General features: G+C 40.2%; 4 protein-coding genes across 4 annotated transcripts; 3 read left to right on the top strand and 1 right to left on the bottom strand.

Annotated features, from left to right (window-relative positions):
• The first annotated feature begins 1,491 nt into the window (after positions 1–1,491).
• Positions 1,492–2,633, top strand: LOC111659474 (peptidyl-prolyl cis-trans isomerase-like). Its single transcript, XM_023412442.2, has 4 exons — positions 1,492–1,646; positions 1,835–1,923; positions 2,036–2,208; positions 2,309–2,633. The coding sequence occupies exons 2-4, from the start codon at positions 1,915–1,917 to the stop codon at positions 2,439–2,441; spliced, it is 315 nt and encodes a 104-aa protein (XP_023268210.2). The 5' UTR covers positions 1,492–1,646; positions 1,835–1,914; the 3' UTR covers positions 2,442–2,633.
• Positions 2,634–3,697: 1,064 nt separating this feature from the next.
• On the top strand, positions 3,698–6,757 carry LOC111659473 (peptidyl-prolyl cis-trans isomerase-like). The gene is made up of 5 exons (XM_023412441.2): positions 3,698–3,832; positions 4,792–4,822; positions 5,947–6,035; positions 6,148–6,320; positions 6,421–6,757. The coding sequence occupies exons 1-5, from the start codon at positions 3,764–3,766 to the stop codon at positions 6,551–6,553; spliced, it is 495 nt and encodes a 164-aa protein (XP_023268209.1). The 5' UTR covers positions 3,698–3,763; the 3' UTR covers positions 6,554–6,757.
• A 6,385-nt stretch (positions 6,758–13,142) lies between these two features.
• Positions 13,143–16,130, bottom strand: dusp26 (dual specificity phosphatase 26). The gene is made up of 4 exons (XM_023412440.2): positions 15,922–16,130; positions 15,475–15,658; positions 14,499–14,710; positions 13,143–13,662 (listed from the first exon to the last, which is right to left on the bottom strand). The coding sequence occupies exons 2-4, from the start codon at positions 15,651–15,653 to the stop codon at positions 13,451–13,453; spliced, it is 603 nt and encodes a 200-aa protein (XP_023268208.1). The 5' UTR covers positions 15,654–15,658; positions 15,922–16,130; the 3' UTR covers positions 13,143–13,450.
• A 1,605-nt stretch (positions 16,131–17,735) lies between these two features.
• Positions 17,736–23,142, top strand: ddx56 (DEAD (Asp-Glu-Ala-Asp) box helicase 56). The gene is made up of 14 exons (XM_023412436.2): positions 17,736–17,833; positions 18,867–19,028; positions 19,253–19,407; positions 19,525–19,695; positions 19,967–20,057; positions 20,165–20,406; positions 20,986–21,129; positions 21,222–21,335; positions 21,435–21,529; positions 21,753–21,826; positions 21,983–22,072; positions 22,160–22,265; positions 22,377–22,480; positions 22,762–23,142. Exons 1-14 carry the CDS (start codon positions 17,777–17,779, stop codon positions 22,843–22,845), a joined length of 1,689 nt encoding a protein of 562 aa, XP_023268204.1. The 5' UTR covers positions 17,736–17,776; the 3' UTR covers positions 22,846–23,142.
• Positions 23,143–23,736: the final 594 nt, after the last annotated feature.

Genomic DNA, 23,736 nt, shown 5'->3' with positions numbered 1-23,736 from the left:
CCACTTACCAATTAAAAGTTGATATAATAAGTCATAAAACGCACATCGATATAACCATTAGCTTAATGTGGCTAATGATAGCTAGTGCTTGTAAACTTCAACTTACAGCTGGGTTTATTGACAAAGTGCTACTGTCATCTTGGCTCTTAACTCAAGCTGAGCGAATATTTTCACTGTATTTTCAGTTGACTGGTAGTTTGCTGGTAGTTTGCTGGTAGTTTGCTGGTAGTACTGGCAGCACTTCCAGGTGGTTCACCCCCTTGATTAAGACTTGGACCCAAGAAAAGAGTTAAAAACAACAGGTCAGGAGTACATATATTGATATACCATCCTAATTTGTAATTGTAAATATTAAAATATATTTATTATAACTCGAAGAATCTTGTGATACAATTTCAGACACCCCTAAAGTGGACCATACCATTTTTTAACCGTTAATAGAACATCGAGCCTCGCGACCGTCAGTGGCGCGCTTCCGGAACTCTCTGCTCCCGCCCTTCGCTCAGACACTAAGTAAGTAGCAGTAGCTAACTATCTAGCTTGTTTAATACACTTTAAATTTAATAGTTTCTAAATTAGCTTGTGTCAAGTATCTACGGATGAACGCTGTTGTTAGGAGGTTTCTAACTTTAGCCTGACGTTCCAGTTTAGCTAACTTAATGTTAGCTAGTTCCTGACTTTTGCTGAAAGTTACAGTTTAGCTAACTTAATGTTAGCTAGCTGATAACAGCTTTTCATTTTTAATGTTGGATTGGCATTGAATTCCTAATTTAAAATGTCATATATGATCTAATTGTAGCAAATACTGGTGCTCAATCATGAACAGTGAGACAGTGGAGGATTAGTTGTTTTAGAGATGTGTTTTGATATAAATATAGAGTTTATTATTTAATTTTAATAGTCTTTTGTATGTCTATGGTACTCAATACTAATTTTAGGTGAGTTGGATTCTGACTCCTGTGTAACCGAGTTCTTTCATTTTGCTGGTTTGCACCAGAGTAACCATCTGATCAGATACAACCGTTTATAAACATGGGAAACCCCAAAGTTTTCTTTGACATGGCCATTGATGACTGTCCCATTGGCAGGATTATAATGGAGGTAAGACACATCTCTTTAACATTTATCACTTCAGTTAAATTCATTTTTCGATATGGCCAGTTTAAGGTTTAAATTCGGCTTTTGCATCCATTTATACGATTTGTAAAACGGCTGAAGCTTTGACAGATGTTGCAGTGCATCAAGTTCTCCAGTGCAACTTTCAAGGCTTCTATTATGGCTTCATTTTTTATACCTCAGTCTGTTTTATCTTGATATTGTATGTCTAATTGCATAAAGAACAAATTGCACAAAACGGTCCTGGTCTGGAGACACCTAGTAGCAGCAGCAGCACAGCTAGTCAGAGCAGATGCAAGTGCAGTTCTAATAATGAGCAGGTCAGGCTGGAAATCAGTGGAGATGCAGCTTTTGTGATGTGTTGATTGGATAAAAGACATATTGATAAGTCATGTTTGGGTTCGGGAAATTATAATGGACAATATTTAATATTTTCTGAGGTTTTACCACATACATCGGTGTTGCATTTTCCACTTATGTGAATCTCTGTGTTTTGCAGCTTCGGGCCGATGTGGTCCCAAAGACTGCAGGTAGGTGAGCTGGTAAATAAAGAAGAAAGCCTAACTACTAAGCTTCTGCTCAGACTTTGCCTCTAAATAAAGTGCTCCACAGCCCCCCCCCCCCGACCTCTGCTGTAAAGTGATAATTAATGCTTATTATTGGTGATATGAAACTAGAGTTTTTTGTATTTGAGGAATCACAGTGTCTTTCTTTACAGAAAATTTCCGTGCTTTGTGCACCGGAGAGAAAGGTTTTGGCTACAAGGGCTCCTCGTTTCACCGTGTCATCCCTGGTTTCATGTGCCAGGTACAGTTAAGGGATTTGTCCTGTTTCTTGTTTTCACAAGTTTACACTTAACCTCTCCAAACAGGTTTATGGCTGCTGTTGCCACATGTGCTGATTCTACTTTGTATTGCAGGGTGGGGACTTTACCAAACACAATGGGACTGGAGGCAAATCCATCTATGGAGAGAAGTTTGCTGATGAGAATTTCCAGCTGAAACACGGCGGCATGGGGACACTGTCCATGGCTAATGCTGGGCCCAACACCAACGGATCCCAGTTCTTCATCTGCACAGCAAAAACTTCCTGGTGAGCTCCACTTTGACTCGGCTGCACTCAGGTGTAGTCAGAAGCGTTGTCTGGTTTCAGATGTTGGTATCACATACTAATCAGCTCCTGTTCTTTCTAGGCTTGACAGGAAGCACGTGGTGTTTGGCAGCGTTGTGGAGGGCGTTGATGTTGTTAAGAAAATAGAGACCAAAGGCAAAACGAGTGGCGAGACAACAGCAAAGGTTGTCATTGCTGCCTGTGGTGAAATATAACAGAGCAGCTTAGTTCCTTCTGTCTGTTCTCCGATCAGATCCTTCACCATCCTCATCCCAGTTAATCTTTAAAATGGAGCATATCCGTCTTTATTCATTGTGTAATATTCTGAACCCTCCAGTCTGTCCTTTAAGAATCACATTTGTTAACAATATCTGAATAACGTGTTAGTAAAGCAACTTGAAAGCTTGGCTTTGTGTAAGTCCTCTCATTTTGTATAAGTGTAATTAAAGTTTTAATTAAATCACAACAATAGAATTTAATTAACACCAGTGGAAATAAAACAAGTGAATATTTATCAAGTGCTCTAACAACAGGGTTTCATTTTTTATTATTGCAGTTGATACTTTTCCCCACGAGAGATCATTATAGGCGTTCACTCAAATGGTAATTACTGTAACTGGAATTATGAAGGTGTGTTTGTCATAAATCTTCCTGTTTTTTTAGTTTTCAGCAGCAGCACTGGTGATTTACAATAATGTATCTAATAATATTTAATTTAGATAATTTTATAATTTAAAACTCACAAGAGTCATTTTTCTGCATAGTCAGTACTCTTACTTTTAATACTTACATAATACGTACATTTTTCTAATACTTTGTACTTAATGCAGGAATTGTGGTGGAGTATTTTTATATTGTGATACTGGTACTTTGACTTAAGAAGTACTTCTTCAATCACTGAGGAACAGTTTCCAAATTAATGTACCGAGTTATTTTTTTTACCACAGCTGTCAGAGCAGATGATCAGTTATTATATAGTAAATGTACTTTAAGTAAAAAATAAGGTTTTAGAGAGAGTAGACAACCTATATGAACATCTTATAAAAAACTAATTTTATTTCATAAAACAATTAAGCAAATTTTTTAGTTGCTGTGATGCACTTTATCAGATATTTCCTGAGAAAAAAAGGTAACTACCCACATACACTTGATGTAACTACCTCACTTTTTTCCCAATGGGAGCCGAATGAGCCTCACCCTTTATTTTAGGTGGGTTGGATTACTACACCTGTGTGCCTCAGGTCTTTCATTTTGCCGGTTTGCACCAGAGAAACCATCTGCTCCCTAAAGCGGGTTGCCCTGGATTCATCAAACCAACCGATACTTTTAATCACACATAAGCCCGCCCATCTTCATTCCTATTGGTCGGTTTTTTTTGAGGCTTTCAGAAGGACGGGGCTCTGATTGGCTGCGCGCCGCCTTTACGTCTGCGGTGCTCAGAGCCATATAAACAGACCTGAACAGATCCAGAGTCTGACGCGTTTGTCTACAATTCATTCATGTGTGGATTTTACATCAGATCCAACCGTTTATAAACATGGGAAACCCCAAAGTTTTCTTTGACATGGCCATCGGAGAATCTCCCGTTGGCAGGATTGTAATGGAGGTAAGACACATCTCAGAATATTTATTTTAACATTTACCACCTCTGTTAAATTCATTTTTAGATATGGTCAGTTTAATGATTAAATTCGACTTTTACATCCATTTATACGATTTGTAAAAAGGGCTGAAGCTTTGACAGATGTTGCAGTGCATCAAGTTCTCCAGTGCAGCTTCCAAGGCTCCTATTATGGCTTCATTTTTTTTTTAAATATACCTCATTCTGTTTTATCTTGATATAATATGTCTAATTGCACAAAGAACTAAATAAATCCCACACAAGTTGCACAAAACGGTCCTGGTCTGGTGGAAACACCGAGCAGCAGCAGCTAGTCAGAGCAGATGAGAGTGCAGTTCCAGTAATGAGCAGCTCAGGCTGGAAATCAGTGGAGAAGCAGCTTTTCTGATATGTTGATTGGACAAACAAGACATACTGATAAGTCACGTTGGGCTTTGGGAAATTATAATGGACAATAATCAATATTTTATGAGGTTTTATTTATTGTAAGATGAGATGATGCCTTACTGATTCCCAGAGGGTAAAAGAAGTATCTAAAATGAAAATAATTAGAGAAATATCAATAAACATACAGTACCTCCAACCAGTGTTGTAAAAACTCATAGTGCAGTGCTGTTGCAGGAAAGTCAGCAAAGTATATATATATATATATATATATATATATATATATATGTAAGAGTAATATGATACCAACTGCAGAATGGTATATAAAACGATTGAGTAGTGATACTTAGTATTTGTCTGTATTAATAGTAGTATAATATATTACAACCGGCCTGAAGTCATGTTAAGTGTTATCATCTGTGTGTTGTTGCTGCTGTTTCCAAAGGTTTATCTTGCAGTGTATCTCACATTTCCTTGCTGACTGATCATTATATGTCAAACCACCACATCATGCTTCTGCTGTTGCATTTTCCAATTATGTAAATCTCTGTGTTTTGCAGCTTCGGGCCGATGTGGTCCCAAAGACTGCAGGTAGGTGAGCTGGAAAATAAAGAGGAAAGACTCAAAGTGCAACTACAGAGCTTCTGCTCAGGCTTTGCTCACACACCCAACATACTGTTGGGTCATGTTTGGTGGAGGAAAATATGCATTACCAATAATCCTTGAATGCAGATTGAAGCTATATATGGATCGAGACTGTGAATGAGGCGTTGATCAAAAGAGCCAGAATAACCAGTCCAGCCTGAACAGCCAGTGAATGTAAACAGTGATACGAGGCGATTTGCTATGAGTGTTACCACTGATATGAAAAGTAACGAGAAGGGAAAGAGCTCGTCTTTGCTTGAAATCTCCTGGTATTGATCATTTCCACCTCATGACAGCTGTAGACAAGTGGTTAACAGTAATATATCAGCAGCTCTTTCTGACAAACGTTATGCAACTTCCACGGAGAAAAACCTGCATGATGCATTACTGACTGCCTTTGATTCTGTCCCACATCGCCATTGTTAGTCATATGACCTCATTTATACTCAGTGTGTGCAATAACAAAATGCCCTTTGGAGAACGCTTCCAAGGGAATGAGGGAGGACATGATCGAGCATGAGCTCAAGCTCGAGCATGTCCTGACTTTACTTGAGTTTTTCTTTTCTACTTGATTTATAGTAGATTTCTGGAATTTGTTCTCAACTGTTTTATAATTGGTTCATTTTAACTTCAGCTTCTATGTGAATACAAAATATTCCTCTTTTGTTAACAGTTTTGGTTACTTCACATTTGTGTATGTTGTGTTTTTATCTTCTTACTTCAGTGCACCTATCAGGGTTCAACATTATTTGAATCAGGATCTGATGACAGTGGTGGGTTGTGTGTTTATGCTCCCAGCAGACTCGTCTGCAGGAAGAAAAGGAAATAGGAGAAATGTGCAGTTGTCCAGGAATACAACATCAGAAGCATAACTTTGTGAAGCAATATGAGAAAGATTAGCTGTTCAGCATCAGAGTAATATTAAATTTATTGATGAAAAAATAAGAAATAAAGTGCTCCACAGCCCCCCCCCCCCGACCTCTGCTGTAAAGTGATAATTAATGCTTATTATTGGTGATATGAAACTAGAGTTTTTTGTATTTGAGGAATCACAGTGTCTTTCTTTACAGAAAATTTCCGTGCTTTGTGCACCGGAGAGAAAGGTTTTGGCTACAAGGGCTCCTCGTTTCACCGTGTCATCCCTGGTTTCATGTGCCAGGTACAGTTAAGGGATTTGTCCTGTTTCTTGTTTTCACAAGTTTACACTTAACCTCTCCAAACAGGTTTATGGCTGCTGTTGCCACATGTGCTGATTCTACTTTGTATTGCAGGGTGGGGACTTTACCAAACACAATGGGACTGGAGGCAAATCCATCTATGGAGAGAAGTTTGCTGATGAGAATTTCCAGCTGAAACACGGCGGCATGGGGACACTGTCCATGGCTAATGCTGGGCCCAACACCAACGGATCCCAGTTCTTCATCTGCACAGCAAAAACTTCCTGGTGAGCTCCACTTTGACTCGGCTGCACTCAGGTGTAGTCAGAAGCGTTGTCTGGTTTCAGATGTTGGTATCACATACTAATCAGCTCCTGTTCTTTCTAGGCTTGACGGGAAGCACGTGGTGTTTGGCAGCGTTGTGGAGGGCGTTGATGTTGTTAAGGAAATAGAAACGTTTGGCTCCAAAAGCGGCAAGACAAGAGAAAAAGTTGTCATTGCTGACTGTGGTGAAATATAACAGAGCAGCTTAGTTCCTTCTGTCTGTTCTCCGATCAGATCCTTCACCATCCTCATCCCAGTTAATCTTTAAAATGGAGCATATCCGTCTTTATTCATTGTGTAATATTCTGAACCCTCCAGTCTGTCCTTTAAGGATCACATTTGTTAACAATATCTTAATAAAATAATGATGATGGTGTAAATAAAACAACCTGAAAGCCTGGCTTTGTGTAGGTCCTGTCATTCTGTATAAGTGTAAGTAAAGTTTTAATTAATCACAACAATAGAATTTGATTAATCTCAGTGGAATCAAAAAAAGTGAATGTTTATCAAGTGCTCTAACAACAGGGTTTTATTTTCTATTATTGCAGTTAATACATTTAACCACCAGATGTCATCATATGCATTAATTTAAGAGGTAATTATTACTAAGGTGTGTTCATTTTCAGTGGTGATTTAATCTTAGATGCAAAAGTCAAATTACAGGAACTCACATGAGGTGATTTCCCTTAAAACTAAGAAAGCAAAGAATACTTAAAGAAATAATAAATAATACTGAATAATTATAAATGTATACATATACCATTTGGCCATAAGACATTTGAGAGAATTACTTAGAGAAAATCAAAGGTGACAGGGAGGGAGGAATGACTACATCAATGCTCTTGACTAAACTATCTCAAAACAAGGTCCAATTAAAAGCCATTATGGAGCTTTCAATCATATAATAATCTTTATGGCAATAAATACTAAAAACAACAATTCTATTTGATGTTGGAGTAAGAACGAATATTAAACAAATATCAATAAAATATAAAAAATTCAGTTACTAAATGAATCTTTATGCGAGAATGTCGTGGCAGCTGCTGTTTCCAACGTCAAGAACGAACTCTGAAACTCAATTTATAAGAAGGAGGAGAAGTCCTTATAGCAGCTCAGAAAAATGGAAATTTAAACATCCACATCTACAATTTCATGATCCTCATCAGCATTTCCAACTGGCAAACGCTGATGAAGATCATGTGGTGTGACTGAAAGCTCTAGGCTGGCCTTGAGGCATCTCTTTAGTATGAACTTGTGGACTAAAAACAAAAAGAAATACAGTACAACAGCTCTGAGAGAATTTTTATTTATTTATTTCTGACTAAGTACAGAATTTATCAAAACAAAGTTATCAATGCTCAGTGTTGTACACAATAAAAACATCGAAACAAAAGTCTAAAAACCAATTTAAAGTAGACAGATTAAGGCATCAACATCTCCTTTGCCAGTTTCTCCTTCAAAGAGAGTGATAATAAATAAATTCAAAAGAATTCAAGTTCCCTATAGAAAGGTATCTGTAAGAAAACGGAGATAATATAAGAGAATATAAACAGGAACTGAGACCAACGTACGACCGACCACAGCACAGTAAAACCACAAGTACAAAACATACAGATCCAATACAGCAAAGGTAAAGATCACAATAGTTGGAGAGGACCCGTCCAGTAATTTTCCACTTTGTTTTATAAGATTCATAATAAAGGCAGATTCTGCTGTCAACAGGACATCATGGTGTAGTATAACAGAGAGTTGTAGTAAAGGAGGTTTCTGTTTTCCTGACACAAACTGTAACAAGAGAAGATTTTTGACAGGCTGATTCTGGACTTGAGCAGGGAGTCACAGCTGGTCTGGCTCTGTCCAAAGTTTCAAAAATGGCTACCAATATCTCCCAAGTGATGGTTTGTAAATCAGTAAAAATCCAGTCCTAGCTTGGGGCTGCATGTACAAAGAGTTGAGGTTGTGGCGTCTTCTTTATCACCTTTCTAAAGCCAAATAGTTCAGTTTCAATGATGAGTTTATCTGCTACAACATAAGCTGCAATAGTTAGCATGCCCAGCTAGCTATATATTAATGTGGGGAGACGCTACAAAAGCCCCATTGATAAGTAAAAAGTTAGTATTTCTGCACTGTGTGGGAACCAGAGATACTATATCAGAGTTCAGGCTAAGGTTGGGCTCTGTCCTGTCTGAAGAAGATAACATCCCCATCCTCCACACCTTTTCTCTTGCATTACTGAAACATATTGTATGAACAATAAAACATAAATCTAACCTCTGTCCCAGATTGCAAAATTATTCTGGCGAATACTCGGGCCACATATTGTATTTCCTCCGGCTCTGTACATGGCCAGTTCCTCGGCCCACACACGGCCCACATATAGCATGACTGTCAGATGCTACTTCCACATCTGGACCAATTCTGGCACACACACAAACAGGATTATGTTAGATTGAAATTACATTTTAATTATATTTTTAGCTATAAGCTATAAACTGTACTAGAGCTGAGCTGAAACACAAGAAAAATGCTTTTCCTTTATTTCTGGACCTTTTACATGGAGCATCAACTAGTGCGGATGTTGACTTTTGTGAATTTAGTTTCCCTTGTTAAACATAATATGATGTTGTTGTTTTGTTTTTTCTGTTTTTTGAAATATTTTGTTTTAAAACAAGTCAGCTGGAAACTTTCAAAAATCCGCAGAGAACTAAGTAGCTAGTTAGCTACAGCTGTTAAAAGCTGTTGACGAGAGGTTGTTCTTCTTTACTTCCGTGTGAAATTAAAAAATCCTCTGCTTTATTTTGAACTTTGGACAGAGCGAGTCTAACTGTTTACCCCTGCTTCTGGTCGCTATGCTACGCTACGCTACGCTAAGCTAAGCTAACTGCCTCCCAGCTCCATACTTACAACGCAGACATGAGAGTGGTATTGTAATCCAAAAATGTCAAACTATACCTTTTACTAGCCACAGACTGTACAAATTCACAAATTCAGCTTTTTATGTACATTTTTTTTTCCACTTTTGAGAGAGTCGCTCACCTCTGACCTCACCTGAACTTCATCATGGTGGCGTTGAAACAGCACGGACGAAGACCACAAGTCACAACAAATACGTTTCAAACAGAATACTTGAGGTAATCATTAATAACACACACAAGGGTATTTGAAAAGCTGGTTTAAAATTCAGCATTGGTGTTTTTCACTAGCATGAGAGCACAAGCCTCATTTAACACCAAGACAAAAGAGCAGACTTTGCAATACAGCACTGAACACTGTGCACTCTCCTGTCATCCAGGCAGTTGGTAGCTTTTGCAATGGCACATTTGTGGTACTGTCTCCCACTGCACGTCTATCCTAAGTACTTATTGTGCTGGCATATTAAACTATCACTGAGAGTACTACTCTGGACAGCTAACAGTCACTGTAAAGTTGAAGTGATACACCAGACTGGAAGTTCAATAGCCTTGTTAGAGTGCAACGTTGAGTCAAAAGCCCCATTCGGACTGGATTCATTCAGGGGAGGTGGGGTGATTTTAATCCAAATCCGTAGTGTGAGTAATGTTTCACCCCAACGCAGCAATAATTACTGCTGAAATTACCTCCTTTTTTTCTGTAAACTGGGTGGTCCTCCTGTAATTTCAGACACAAGGTGATCACTGAGTTTTTTCCGCACTTACTGGTTTTTCTTTACCTTTTTTTTGTTTTTTTATCAGCACATTCGGAAATTTGATTTGTGTGAAAATGTACTCTAAGTGTGTTTGCTACTGTGATAGATGGAAACAGGCTAACTAAAGGTCTATTAGGGAAACCAAATAACAATAGAAAGCAAACAAACAAACAAAAAAAGATCAAGTTGTCTGTTGTAATGTCAGCTACAGGTAGAGCTTATATTTGTCTACATTTTAGTAAATTGTCATTCGCAGGAAACTTAAAAATGACTTTATTCTCATGCAAGTTCTGAAACATTTTTTTCCAATGATTTCTAAGCAGATTTATGGACGTTTACTCTGGATGGACATCAGAGATAATGACATCCTGGGGAAGTATAAGGCTTTTTAACAAGCATCTCTTTGGAAATGATGATGTAGACACCCACGGTCTGGAAAACTGTGTTTCAGTGTGGACGTAGCCTAAGCCACTGAATGAAATCACTACGTGTGTCATGTCTCTGTGTTCAGATCTGAGTAAAGTACGACAACTAGACCGAGAGCAATTTGTGACGAAAAATTCACCTCACGTAGTATCTTTGCCTCACCTTCAACTCTCTGGCGCCCCCCTGTGGAGGATTATACCTTTCTCTTTTAGCTTTGTCCGGCTAAATGTCCCCGTCTGCTACAGACCATATCCTGGAATGAGTTAAATTACGGAGGAGCACAGTGAATATTTCATTCCCCACCTTCCCCTTTGTCCTTAGTCCCGTCAGAATGGGCTTAAGTCTGTAGTTACTGGATGAACATCAGATCATCACACACAAGATATCAAATAAAATAAAAGTCAAGAAGGATTTCAAATACATTGGACTGAAACTATACATTGAACTTATTCAACACCCAGTTGAAAACAAAAAAAACATATTATACCGTACACTGTCTGTTGCTATGCACAAACTCACCACAGATAATAAGTGTATACAGAGTGTGACAATACCGTAATATTATAATCAACGGGCTACATAACTGTGCTGGTTTTAGACCTGGGTTACAACTAGAGTGTGAGTTGTTCAGGGCACTTAATGACACTTGCTGAATGTAAAGAAGTAAGTCAAGGGAAGACCTGCTGAGACTGAAACTATGGGGAAAGAATCACTGAGCAAGAACCGTCTGTCTGAGGGCTGATGTCCCGAGTTCAGCCTCCACATCGTTTACGAAAGAGGGCGGAGCCGATGTTTGGTCAGGGCCAGGTGTGGTCATGTCAGGGCGCCACATTAAAACAAGCCCGGGCCCCTTCTTGAATCCCGACCCTGAGCCATTTCAGTTCTTGTATTTCTATACAGAGGATCAACACTGGCTGATAAGAAGACTGCAGTAGCACTTGGGCTGAAACAAATAGTTGATTGATCGATTAGTTGATTGACTATAAATTAATTGTCAAATGTTTGATTGTAGATTAATAATTAAAAGCTTCTCAAATGTGAGGATTTGCTGCTTTTCTCTGTTTTTTAATACTGCAAATTGAATATATTTGGTTTGTTAGTCAGGAATAACAACTGAAAAATATCAAACAACATCCATTTACTGATTTTTAAAGTTTAGGCTCTGGGATACTATGATTGGCATTTTTCACTTTTTTTTTTGTTGAAAATTTTTAGACTAAACAATTAATCGATTAATCATACAAATATTATACAAATATTCAGCAGATTCTCTGATAAAGACAGTCATCAGTAGCTGCAGCCTTAAATAACACTAACTAAATTTCACTGGTTACACCAGGAGGCAGTGGTCATACTGACTTTAAAGTTTATTTTATCAAAACAAGTGAAAATAATCTGAGCTGAGATTATTTAATATATTTAAAGATCATTTAAAGACTGGAATTATCTTCTTGATACTAGTGCGGCGATCTGAGATAAATACTGTATATACTGAAGGTTTCTAGAAATTTCCTGATACAAGAAAAAAATGCACCAGAGATGAGACTGACTGACTCGTTAATGTTTTTTTTACAGTGCATTAGCAACCGCTGATTATGTAAGAAGTTTTCAAAAAAGCTTTAATTGTTGTATTTTTTTAAGTACAGTGGCGAAAAAACAAATTTTCGCGTCTTAATAAGTTTCAGTGGAATGATCTGAAGTTTGATTAAAACTTTATATTTGTTCATGAAGAGACGTAGTTTTCACTAAGTAATCATTTTGGTTTATGACCCTTTACATCCATCTTACTTGGGACTAAAGACCGATCGTCTCGTCTCAGATTTCTTTATTTTGACGGATTATTTTGGGACATTTAGACCTTGATATTTAATTCCCTGGCAGGATCCAGATCAGGGACAGTGGTTCGTGTCTTAGATCCCAAACTATGTAGCTTTCAGAGACATGAAGAGACTCTGAAGGTTTTTTAAATGCCATAATTATAATAAATAAGTAGTAGAGATGTATTTTTTCTTTTTTCCTGACTTGAAAATCATCTGATGACCATTCTGATTTCTCTTGAACCCACTGGGAGGTCCCCACCCCTAAGTTGGGAACCATTTTTCTAAGCTAATGAAAAACCTCAGGCCCCTCTGGTTCCTAAACGTGAACTTCTGTTTATCATGTTATTATTTGTATATGTTATTGTGGAGTCTTCCTGGTGTGAATGGAGGATCTAGGCCTGGTCACACCAGAGAGCAGAGGAACGTGTAGCTGTCGAGGCTCGGAGACGCAGGACTCGTTAATCCGGGCGAACAGGCTCGCCGGCCGGGAACATCAGTCACAGCGGTTCCCTGAGCTTCTTTCTATTGTCTCTTTGATTTGCCATTTACTCCGCTGGCATTATGTTCTTAGAATTACATAACTTAATTAAAAATTACATAACTTAATTTAAAAAAAAGCTACTGAAGAGGGAAAAACAAAACAGAGTAGGTTGAACTGGAAGGTGACTGATAGCTGCCCTCACAGCTCAGCTCTGTCAACACGGCTTGCCAGTCGGCAAAGGTGCGTTTTTACCATATGACATTAATGGATTTTGCTACAAGGATTCTGCTGTTTTAATTGCTGGTGTGGACAGAGCTAGATTCTCATATGTTTTAAAGTCCCGTAACACAACTACACTGACCAGACTTGATTTTGATGAATTATTCTCTGGGCCGAGGGTGTTCTCTGGCAGCGAACATGTGGCCACACCCCTTATCTTAAAGAATATGGGCCTCACTGGAGACGTTTACCTTCCAGTGCTAACGCTGTGTCAGAGGCTGTAGGACTAAACAGACACAGTATAATAAAAATGAATGAGTGAAGATACTGATATCAGACAAACCCTCCTGTCACCTGTTGCCTCTCAGAGCCACAGTGTCAAACTCCCACAGGTTGCTCCTAACTTGGTCCCAATATCTCCCTCAGTGTGAAACCCGACCGGCTGCTACCTCGGGTCGTGTGTTGTGCTGAGGGGAGGCGTTTTCAGCTCTGCGGCGACGTCTTGCGGCTGTCTCTCAGGATGCCGTCCAGGCCGTTGAGCTGGCGGAGGAAGCCTCGGTTGGGGATGACGCCTCGGTGGTCTTTCACCGTTTTGATGGCCTCCACCAGGGTCAGGTTCTGTCTGATCATCAGGTAGGCCAGAACCAGAGTGGCTGAGCGGCTCACTCCCACAGTGCAGTGGACCAGCACCTTACCTACACGTATACAATAATATGAACTTAAGCCTGCTAGTTCCAGATGTTTTCAGCATGCATTTAATTAAATTAAATAGACAAATTAAAATTAAATAGATTTTAACACTTTGTAACCTTATTTTGAAAGATCCTATATAAATAAAGTTATTATTATTTATATATTATGAGATTTCGATGCTTTGAGATGCATGCTTTATAATTTTTGGTTTTTTGAATGTTTCTAATTTGCCAGGTTAATTAAGCACGTGTGCTGCTATTTAATGTGGTTTCTGGGCAGAAAATTCCTTAATCCGAGACAGTTTCCTCCATTGGGAGAAAATACAAGTAACATTGAAGCTTGAACCTGTAATTCTGCTCCAGGAATATGTAACCTGGCAGCGGAGAGACGGCTTTGAAACAGCATGTAGGAAGATAAAATGTACAGAAAGTGTAAATGTTACAGTATTTTTCAATGGCTTTGGCTCCGTTTTCACAACAGAGATTAAATGTGCAAAACTGTTAATGCAATAAGAGACAAATCTGCACCTGCCACTATTACTGTCATTTTAATGAAATTTTAATGAAATAAAACATTGCTTAGTTTTAGTGTTTTAATGAAGTGTTTGTATTTATTTTATTATGAGGTTTCAAATTAATATTTTTCATTTTATGGATTGACTTCTGCATAAATCATCCTTTTTTGTCTCTTCACTAGTTGGATACTGAAGAAAACGTAGAGGTAAGTTTTACATATCGATCCAAAGCTATTGTAAAATACTTACTTAAAATTTATGAATAAAATGAAAATTAATGACGTGTTTTTAAAGGTTTTAAAGGATCAACATCCACTCACTGACCTCCACTCGTCAGGGCTTTGTGGATGAACTCAGCAGCAGGATAGAAGTTGACGCTCATGTCGAAGGTGGGCGAGTCGTGAGCCTCGATGCCGTGATAGGTGATGTTCATCCCGGCGTAATACTCGGCTCCGCCGCGCCACTTGCTCTGTGCACAGTTGAGGATGTGTGTGATGCCGAGCTTGGCCAGCTCACGCCGATCTGATGCGATGTCTCTGCAGAGGGGAGGAGGAGGAGGACGGAGGTTTTTTACAGTTCACTCATCAGCTGATTGCCACTGCTGTGTCAGGGTGATATGTGTTCGCTTGTGAATGTCACATAACCAAAGGTGGCTGGGTGATGCAGCAACATGTGGATGTTCACATTTGACTACCAGCTTGCTAATTAATGTAAGACTGGTGAAATTCAATAATATAGAATATCACGATATTTCCCGATACGATATAATATACGATACTTTTCATGCTCGGAGCCATATTGTTTTCAGGTTGTCCGTCCGTCCGTCTCATTCTTGTGGACACGATATCTCAGTAACGCCTTCAGGGAACATTCATTAGGACTCAAGGATGAACTGACACTGACACTTGACCTTTGACCTTTCACACAATGTAGTCTGAAACTAGTCTGAGTGGCAGAGGCAGACAACCGCGAGGTACTGCCCTGCTACTGAGTCTGACCATGGTTTCACTGCTTTTCCTTCTTGGCGTGTGACAAATAAAACTTGTGTTTAACGACAACATCGCTTATACCTGAAACATAAAATAAAATGATATAATTCTATTATACGGTTTCACACTTTACCTGAAACTATCATCCAATTGTTTGTTCACACCTTCATCAAAGGTGAGGTAGCATCCATTCTTATTTAAGTTGTTGCTGTTTTTTTCAACCACATTACACAAAGTGAAATGACCCTTGAGAACAGTTAAGGACTAAATAACAACAAGTCAAATAGCAAAACAACAGTTATGAAACTCACTGATCTCCAATGTAGAGTCTCGGCCACACTTCGTCCGCGTGGTTACAGGCGGTCTTTCCGGTGTACAGGAGCCGCTCCAGCTCGGACACCGTCAGGTTCGGGGACACGCGCTCGGAGTCTTTTCGGCTCGGAGACCTGGAGCTGCTCCGGGACCGAGAGAACCGGGACATGAACGCCATTTAATCTGAGAGGGGGGGGAGAAAAAAAAACGTCCCGTTTATCTCATAAAATGTAAACACACAACACACACAAGACTAGAATAAAAAATATAATATAATAGAAGACTATTTTGTGGGAATAATTAGGCTTTATTAGATTATGTAACAAATATTTACCTGTAGCTTTATTTTGGTGAACAGATGGGTGCTGGGATTTTCTCAATAAAACAAACAAAAAAACAAAACACACGGACCTAGTGTTCCCGCTCCATCCACATATTTTATTTACCTGTGTTTTCTTTTCTTCCGTGTCTGAGTGGTGCTACAGGGCGAGCTGCTCCGCGGCCATGTTGACTCATTTATTTGCTGTGGGAGGAAGGATGATGGGATGATGAGACGGCTGCTGCTGCTGAGCGTCCACCGGGCATCTTCTCCTCCTTCCACCGCCTCAGCATCCTCTCAACAAGTCCTCAGGCTCCGACGTGTGGCTCCAACAAACATGGCCCCCGGTTGTTTTCAAAGCGGTATTTGATTCTGTGTTCACTCATGCAGCTTCGCGGGTTCAGTAACACCGAGCTCTGCTGAGATGGTGGTGGTTATTTTTATATTTACTAGTTAATCATGGTGTCTATGACGTTGGCGTGTTAGTAACTGCCGCTGTTTGTCGCCATCTGCCGGTAGAATGAGGGAATGGTATTAAAAAAAACAAAACTACAAAAAACTACAAAGTCCATCCATTAACTTGTTGATTTTTTTGATTAAATCATCAAATAAATAAATAATCAGATCTTTGATTGAGTTTTGTCCTCACTTTTACCTCCATTCATGTCAAAATAAGATGCCCTCTGTACTGGAGTGTTTACACTCTGCACCACCTGTTTGTCATTGGATATGAACTCAGATGGCAGTTTATTAGGTACACCTGTTGCAGTAATAATAATATATGTAGATGTATAGAATTTCCATATATGAAATAGCCTATATTAATTAATAAAATAAAAACATGTAAAAAATTATAGATAAAATCTATTGGAAACTGGAACAACTTCATATACCCAACACTGCTCCTCAGTCATGTTCATCTTTTATGTTCCAACCATATATTGAACCGACCCCTTCACCTCCCCCCACCACCTTTATAAATAAGAATGAACAGTAACCAGCACACAGCAATTGTGTATGTTCACCTAAAGTAACAGATTAAGTAACCTTACTCAAATTAATAACTTGATGAATAGCTGCATAAATGAATCGTAAGATTTTATAATAATTCCAGTGTTCATTTTGTAAATTCAGCACAAATAGGACACTTCCCTCTAAACTGGCATTTTCCATTATACAACATGAACAACTGCAGAAGGACCCCATAGCCTGTCAATAAATGTGATAATACAGTATTTGATAAGATAGACATGTTTAAAATTGATAAGAAATAAATAAGAAAAACTTATATAAACATAGAAACTTTATATAACATTCTATGTGGAACTTATAATCAAGATATGGACAATGGCACTAAAAATAAAAATAAAAAAATAAATACAATAAGATAAAATAAGGCTAGATTGAATCCACTCATGTGTTTTCATGTGTTTGCTGTAATATTCAACTGTGCTTGCACTTTTATGAAATTTCAGAGTTTATAAACTTTGTAAAATCATGAAGGAAAGGAGAAAATATTAGTAATCTTTTAAAAAGAAGATATTTGTTTATAAAAAAAACAATAATAACAAAATATTTGGGTCTTTACATTTGTAATATATGGATAATGTTTAACACGAAACTTAAAATTGTGTTTAGAATGTTGGAAATGAAACTAAACATTTTTCCCCAAAACATTTTATTAATCAAAATCAATTTACATTTGCTCACAGTCCAAGTTTTAAACAGTGTAAATTGAAAGTAGAATAAATTACAGTATATAAATACGATACAATAAGATCGTTTGCGGAAATGTACCTATAATATCTAATTGTGCTTATGCTCTCTGTTTTTTTATATAGCTTCATAAAGTATGTGAAATCATGAAGGGAAAGAGAGGAACATTTGGCTCTAACGAAAAGACGGAGTCTGAGAGGAGGGGCATGAAGGCAGCATGACGTCGTAACCATGCGACGCACATGTGAGTGCGGTGCGGTGGAGCGATGGCTGACGAGACGCTGCAGTTCCATGAAATGGGTTTAGACGACCGTCTTTTAAAGGTAATTAACCGCCGACACGATCAGTGAATGTTGAATAAACCGAAGGGGAAACGTTGAAAAGTGAAACCCGCAGAGAAGTGAAGGAAACTCGGCGTAAACACTGTAAACACAGCAGCTGGTCCCGGCTATGCTAACATGTCAGCAGGCTGGTGTTTGCTAAACCATCACACACGTTAGAACTAAGTTACTTCTATTTTTATAGACGTACCAGCCTGTAGGTTAAAGTACATGTTACACTGTGAATTTAATGTTAGAAGTTTGTGCATTAACACTATTAAACTGGTGTAACTGGCTCAACAGCAGAGAAACAAGCTGAAGTAACATTTAAAATGCTCTGATTGGTCGATTAATCGACAGACAATTAACTAATCAGCAACTATTTCAGTCATTTTAAAGTTTCAGTTCCTCTGATGTGAGGATTTGCTGCTTGTCCCGGCCACATTTACAGTGTGAGGTCCAGCTGTCTGAGACCTCTTTGCCATTTCACTTAAGGGGATATGTGATATCTATACTATCTACAATCACTGTTTAATTGTTTTATATATTTTAAGTTGATGAAATAATAAGTATCATTAACACAGGAAAACTCAGTAAAAGTGCATTAACATTTGAAGGGTTTTTATTTAATACTTTTCTCTACAAAAATCAGCACAATATGTAATTTGCTCAAACGTCTTCATTCAGCTGTTTTTGTGTAGAAACTAAACTAAAGGTACAAAAGTGACTGATCAACATACATGTTCCTATTTTAGAGTGAGAGAGCACCTGGTGAATCATTTAACACCTCATGGTGGACATGTTATTAAACATGAAAAATTAAAATAGTGGAAATAAACATCAGTGTATAATATCTTTAAAGTATATCATGTCACTTCCAGCTGCCATCTTTGTTTGGATTTGGGAAAATTTGATGTTATAAATCTTTTTACTTGTGAAACAGATAGTTAGAAAGGAAGAGCTGTTAAAAGATACAAACAAGAAATAGTTTGTCATGCTGTGAAATCACGAACTCCTTGTTATCATCGTGGTCTAGGCGGTCGCGGATCTGGGTTGGTCCCAGCCCACTCTGATCCAGGAGAAAGCCATCCCTCTGGCCCTGGAGGGGAAAGACCTCCTGGCTCGAGCCCGGACCGGGTCTGGAAAGACCGCTGCTTACGCTATACCCGTCATCCAGCGCATCCTGACCTCCAAGCAGGTGAGGCCGCGAGCTACGTCAGATGTTTTTAGATCAGATGTGTAGTTTGTGCTCCGACACGTCTTCACAGTGATGTCAAAATCACGTCGCGAGTCGTGTATCTCAGCTGCCTGGATCATGTGTGTGATCTGTGGAAACAGGATGTGGAAGTGATGCACAGAACACGTCTCAGAGCTTTTGAACACTTGCTTTCTGTTTGTTGTCGTCGTCGTCGTCGTCTTCAGAGCGTTCGTGAGCAGGACGTGCGAGCTCTGGTCCTGGTTCCAACCAAGGAGCTGGGTCAGCAGGTTCAGACCATGATGAGACAGTTGACGGCGTTCTGCTCCAGAGACGTCCGGGTGGCCGACATCTCCGGAAAGGCTGATCTGTCGGCACAGAGGTCAGTCTACTATATATATGTTGTAGGTCGATTTTACATTTATAAAAATCTAAATGAAAGCTGTAGCGTTCAGTATCTAAAACTGTCCATGATGTTTTGTTTTGTCTCTGTGGACAGACCGATCTTAATGGAGAAGCCTGACGTGGTCGTGGGGACGCCGTCCCGTGTGCTGGCCCACCTCAGCGCCCAGAACCTGGTCCTGCATTCGTCCCTTGAGACTCTGGTGGTAGACGAGGCCGACCTGCTCTTCTCTTTCGGGTTCGAGGCAGATCTGAAGAACCTGTTGTGGTGAGAAGACGAAGACGCAGATTCAAGCTGATTTTAAACAGTTAGTGACGAGTTAGTTTCGAGCAGCGGTGATGAACCTTGTTGACTTGTGACTCAGTGACGGAGTGTGGATATGAGAACGAAGGATTTTCTGAGGCCTGGAGAAGTGATAATTTTCCATGTGAACATTCAGGCAGTGAATGTGTCGCTGACAGAGTCTCGGCGGCTCCACAGAGCTGCTGCTGATTCATTGATTTCTTTTGAATCAACCTGTTGTTTTCTTGTGTCTCAGCCATTTGCCGAAGATCTACCAGTCGTTCCTGATGTCTGCCACTCTCACCGAGGACGTTCAGGCCTTAAAGGAGCTGCTGCTACACAACCCTGTAATGCCGCTTTCACATTCTCAGTCTTTGTAATATTTCCCGTGTGTAGCGTGTTTTTGTGGCGTGTGCATTTCAGCCGGACACTAATGTCGTGTGCGTTCTCTCAGGTGATCCTGAAGCTTCAGGGCTCTCAGCTCCCGGACAGCAGCCAGCTGCAGCAGTACAGCATCAAGTGCGAGGAGGAGGACAAGTTCCTGCTCATCTACACGCTGCTGAAGCTGCGCCTGGTTCAGGGGAAGACGCTGGTGTTTGTGGGAGCAGTGGAGAGATGCTACAGACTGAAACTGTTCCTGGAACAGTTTGGCATCCCCGCCTGCGTCCTCAACTCCGAGCTGCCGGTTCACTCCAGGTGAGAGGGGAGCGCAGAATGTTTGACGACTCTACTATCGGTCCTTCCTGAAGTCTTTGTTTCGTAGGGGAATGTGTTTTGATTTTGTTTTCAGTAGATTTTCTCACAGCAGACACTTGGAGAGTTTCATCTGTTTGGAGACAAACCACCAGGAAGCAGTTTTTTCTCTCTCTCTCTCTCTCTCTCTCTCTCGTGTGCAGTTTGGATTTTAATGCATTCTCAAAGAATTCGGAGGATGTATGTTTCCTGTATGTGAGGAAATTTAGCATCTGGCGAAAAGCGTTTTGCGTCCCTGAGGGTAGTTTGCATCAGGCTCAGTAAACATCTTCCACAGAGATTTAAAGCGTCATATTTTCTTCTTCTTCTGTGTTTTATTTCAAGTGTTGATCCATAAGAAGTTTTACATCTCCTCTCAGGCTTCTCTCTGGATTGATACTTTCCCAGTATTAATACAGAACCGAGACCTGCTTTATAATCTAACTACACATGGACAGAGACATTTAGACTCTATGGGGAAACCGCTGCCCTGCAGTCATCTGTACCGTCTCATCTTCATGTTTCCCGCCGCTCCTTCTGCAGGTGTCACATCATCACCCAGTTTAACCAGGGCTTTTACGATTACATCATCGCCACAGACGAACAGAGTTTGGCCGATCCCACCGCAGCTCCGCAGGCGGCCGCGGGCAAAGGGAAGAAGAAGAAGAGCGCGGAGAAAGGAGGAAAGTGAGTCAACGCTGCCACGCTGTGTGATGTCACAAAGATACTCTTCTAACTTCAGTCACATGTTGATTAATGTGCGAATGATGTATTTAAAGGTCCAAGGACAAAGAGTACGGCGTCTCCAGAGGCGTTGATTTCCAAAATGTCGCCAACGTCGTCAACTTTGATTTCCCCGCCACCGTGGAGTCCTACATCCATCGGGTCGGGAGGTAGGTGGAGTCTCGGTTCAGTCGCACTTCAGCATCACACATTGTGCCTCCGTGTGACGTAATTAACCCCCGAGAGTTTCTCTGTGTTCGACTCTGTAGGACGGCGAGAGCAGACAACTCGGGCACGGCTCTGTCCTTCATCTCCCACACGGAGCTGGATCTGCTGTCGGAGGTGGAGGAGGCGCTGACAGGAGGTGACCAAGACGTTTTTATTTTCATTTTGGAGACATTTGAATCATTTTATTAACAGAAATACGAAGCTAGAGCCAGCACCTGGTTAGCCTAGCTTAGCATAAAGACTGGAAACGAAGGGAAACAGCTAGCCTTGTTCTTTCTAAAGCTCTTGTACCACAACCAAATAATTTGATCGTGTTGGAACGTGTCATTGATTAGATGGTGTTTATATTGGTTTTTTAGAAAACGGTGAATCTGTTCTGAAACCTTACGAGTTTAAGATGGAAGAGATCGAAGGCTTCAGGTACAGGTGCAGGGTGAGTATCCGCACCACATCTCCTCATAACTCAACAACTCATTATCAGTATTAATCATATATGTACAGAACCAGGCAAACTTCCACTCTGGCTCACAGTTTAATTTTAGTAGTTTTATAGTTTTGGGTGATGAGCGCTGACTGTGTTTGTCGGCAGGACGCCATGCGCTCGGTGACGAAGCAGGCGGTGAGGGAGGCCAGACTGAAAGAGATCAAACAGGAGCTGCTCAACTCAGAGAAACTCAAGGTGAGAGAAGGTCGCTCATCTCAACATAATTGTTCTGATGCATGAATATACGAGCGGACGTGGACGTGTGGATGTTTCTGCTCGCAGACGTATTTCGAGGATAACCCCAGAGACCTGCAGCTGCTCAGACACGACAAAGACCTCCACCCTGCTGTGGTCAAACCCCACCTGAAGAACATACCTGAGTACCTTAGTAAGACACACACACACACACACACATACACACACACACACACACACACACACACACTATAGTATGGCTACAAAGATGTCCGCCATCTGTAACGATGATCTTTGCCTCCAGTTCCTGAGACGCTGAAGGGCGTGGTGGATCCGCTGTCCAGCAGGAGGAGGAGGAAGAGGAAGGAAAAGTCGAAACCCGAAGGAGTCGTCAAGAGCAGTTTCAAGGTGAGACCCGCGTCACAAAACCAGGCTGTGGTCAGCTGAGGAGGTCCAGACCTTCCTCTGTCCTCGTGTGTGGTGTTGAAGATCCAGTTTTTAACTTTTATTTAGACCAGACGTTTAATTAAATAATTAGTAGCTTCATTGTTGATGTAAATAGAAGTTGGTTGCAGCCCTTTGTCCAACTATCATCCGTCAAACTCAGGTGTGTCCATGTTTTTAGAAAGAGAAACTGAATATTAAAAGGGAAAAGCTCGTTGTTACAGTGATTTATTGTCTCTGTGCAGAAGAACATCCAGGGGAAGAACCCGCTGAAGAGTTTCAGATACACCGGCGGGAGGAGCAGGAAGGGGAAAGCAGGCCGCTCATAGCTGCAGCTGCAGTTCACATCACATGAAGGCGCCTCAGTCCTGGATGTTAAAACTGTGCAGAGACACTGACCGGGAGGACGTTTGGTCTCCATGTCGGCACAGGTGAGACAAATACAAACTGTACGGACTCGGTTCGGAGGGTTAACGGGCCGCGGACGAAATGGACGTATGATGACTTGACAGAGGAATCAGTTTGAACCTGATGACATGAGACGAAGACAGTATCCACATCATCTCTTTTCTAAAGCTTCTATTCTTGAAACATTGTTTATTAAAATAAAATGATTTCTCCTAAAACACTGAGTGTTTCTATCAGAGTTCTATTAGATCATCATAATCAGGCTCTGAGCCTCTCTTCTGATTGGCTGACTGTTTTCTGAGTGATCCAATAAACATATAGCAGATTTCAGGTAAAAACACTCAGAGAAACCAAATCCTGCAAGGTTTGGATGGTGGGTCCAGGTGGGCGGGGCTTGGTGACTGCTTTGTTGTGACATCACAAAGTTCCAGAAGTCCTGACGGCTGGTTTTAAGGCTCAGTTTCTGAATACAGGCTGTGTGCATTTCTCTGTGGACTGAGGCTTTGATACTTTCACAGTATTAATATAGAAGCTAGAGCTGATCTATAATCAATCAACACATGGACACAGACCTTTACACTGGAGGAGCTTTAACATTATTTGAATATGTGTTTTAAAAAGTGAAACAACAGCTTCATGGTTGCATTCAGAAAGTCAGTGACATATTTTTCGTCTTATCTAAAGAGCGATTGATCCGCCCAGATAAAGCTGATCAATATTCTTGGATGAACAATGGATCAAATAGCTGCATTTAATGTGAAAGGCATCACTGTCATTGATTAGAACAATCACTCGACACTCAGACTGTTTCG

This window comes from Seriola lalandi, unplaced genomic scaffold (genome assembly GCF_002814215.2).
Source record: "Seriola lalandi dorsalis isolate HSWRI2012SDOR001 ecotype SW California unplaced genomic scaffold, Sedor1 jcf7180002054480, whole genome shotgun sequence".
Lineage (NCBI taxonomy): Eukaryota > Metazoa > Chordata > Actinopteri > Carangiformes > Carangidae > Seriola > Seriola lalandi.
The sequence above is the reverse complement of the archived record's forward strand: the minus strand, read 5'-3'. Positions and strand labels throughout refer to the sequence as shown.

Coding starts and splice junctions, on each gene's coding strand:
- LOC111659474 (XM_023412442.2), top strand. Junction 2,209..2,308: donor TGCACAGCAAAAACTTCCTG/GTGAGCTCCACT, acceptor TGTTCTTTCTAG/GCTTGACAGGAAGCACGTGG.
- LOC111659473 (XM_023412441.2), top strand. CDS start 3,764: ATGGGAAACCCCAAAGTTTTCTTTGACATGGCCATCGGAGAATCTCCC. Junction 3,833..4,791: donor TTGGCAGGATTGTAATGGAG/GTAAGACACATC, acceptor TGTGTTTTGCAG/CTTCGGGCCGATGTGGTCCC. Junction 6,036..6,147: donor TCCCTGGTTTCATGTGCCAG/GTACAGTTAAGG, acceptor TTTGTATTGCAG/GGTGGGGACTTTACCAAACA.
- dusp26 (XM_023412440.2), bottom strand. CDS start 15,653: ATGGCGTTCATGTCCCGGTTCTCTCGGTCCCGGAGCAGCTCCAGGTCT. Junction 14,711..15,474: donor AGACTCTACATTGGAGATCA/GTGAGTTTCATA, acceptor TCCCCTCTGCAG/AGACATCGCATCAGATCGGC. Junction 13,663..14,498: donor CAAAGCCCTGACGAGTGGAG/GTCAGTGAGTGG, acceptor GTATACGTGTAG/GTAAGGTGCTGGTCCACTGC.
- ddx56 (XM_023412436.2), top strand. CDS start 17,777: ATGGCTGACGAGACGCTGCAGTTCCATGAAATGGGTTTAGACGACCGT. Junction 20,058..20,164: donor AGCTGCTGCTACACAACCCT/GTAATGCCGCTT, acceptor GCGTTCTCTCAG/GTGATCCTGAAGCTTCAGGG. Junction 21,530..21,752: donor GGAGGAGGCGCTGACAGGAG/GTGACCAAGACG, acceptor TTGGTTTTTTAG/AAAACGGTGAATCTGTTCTG.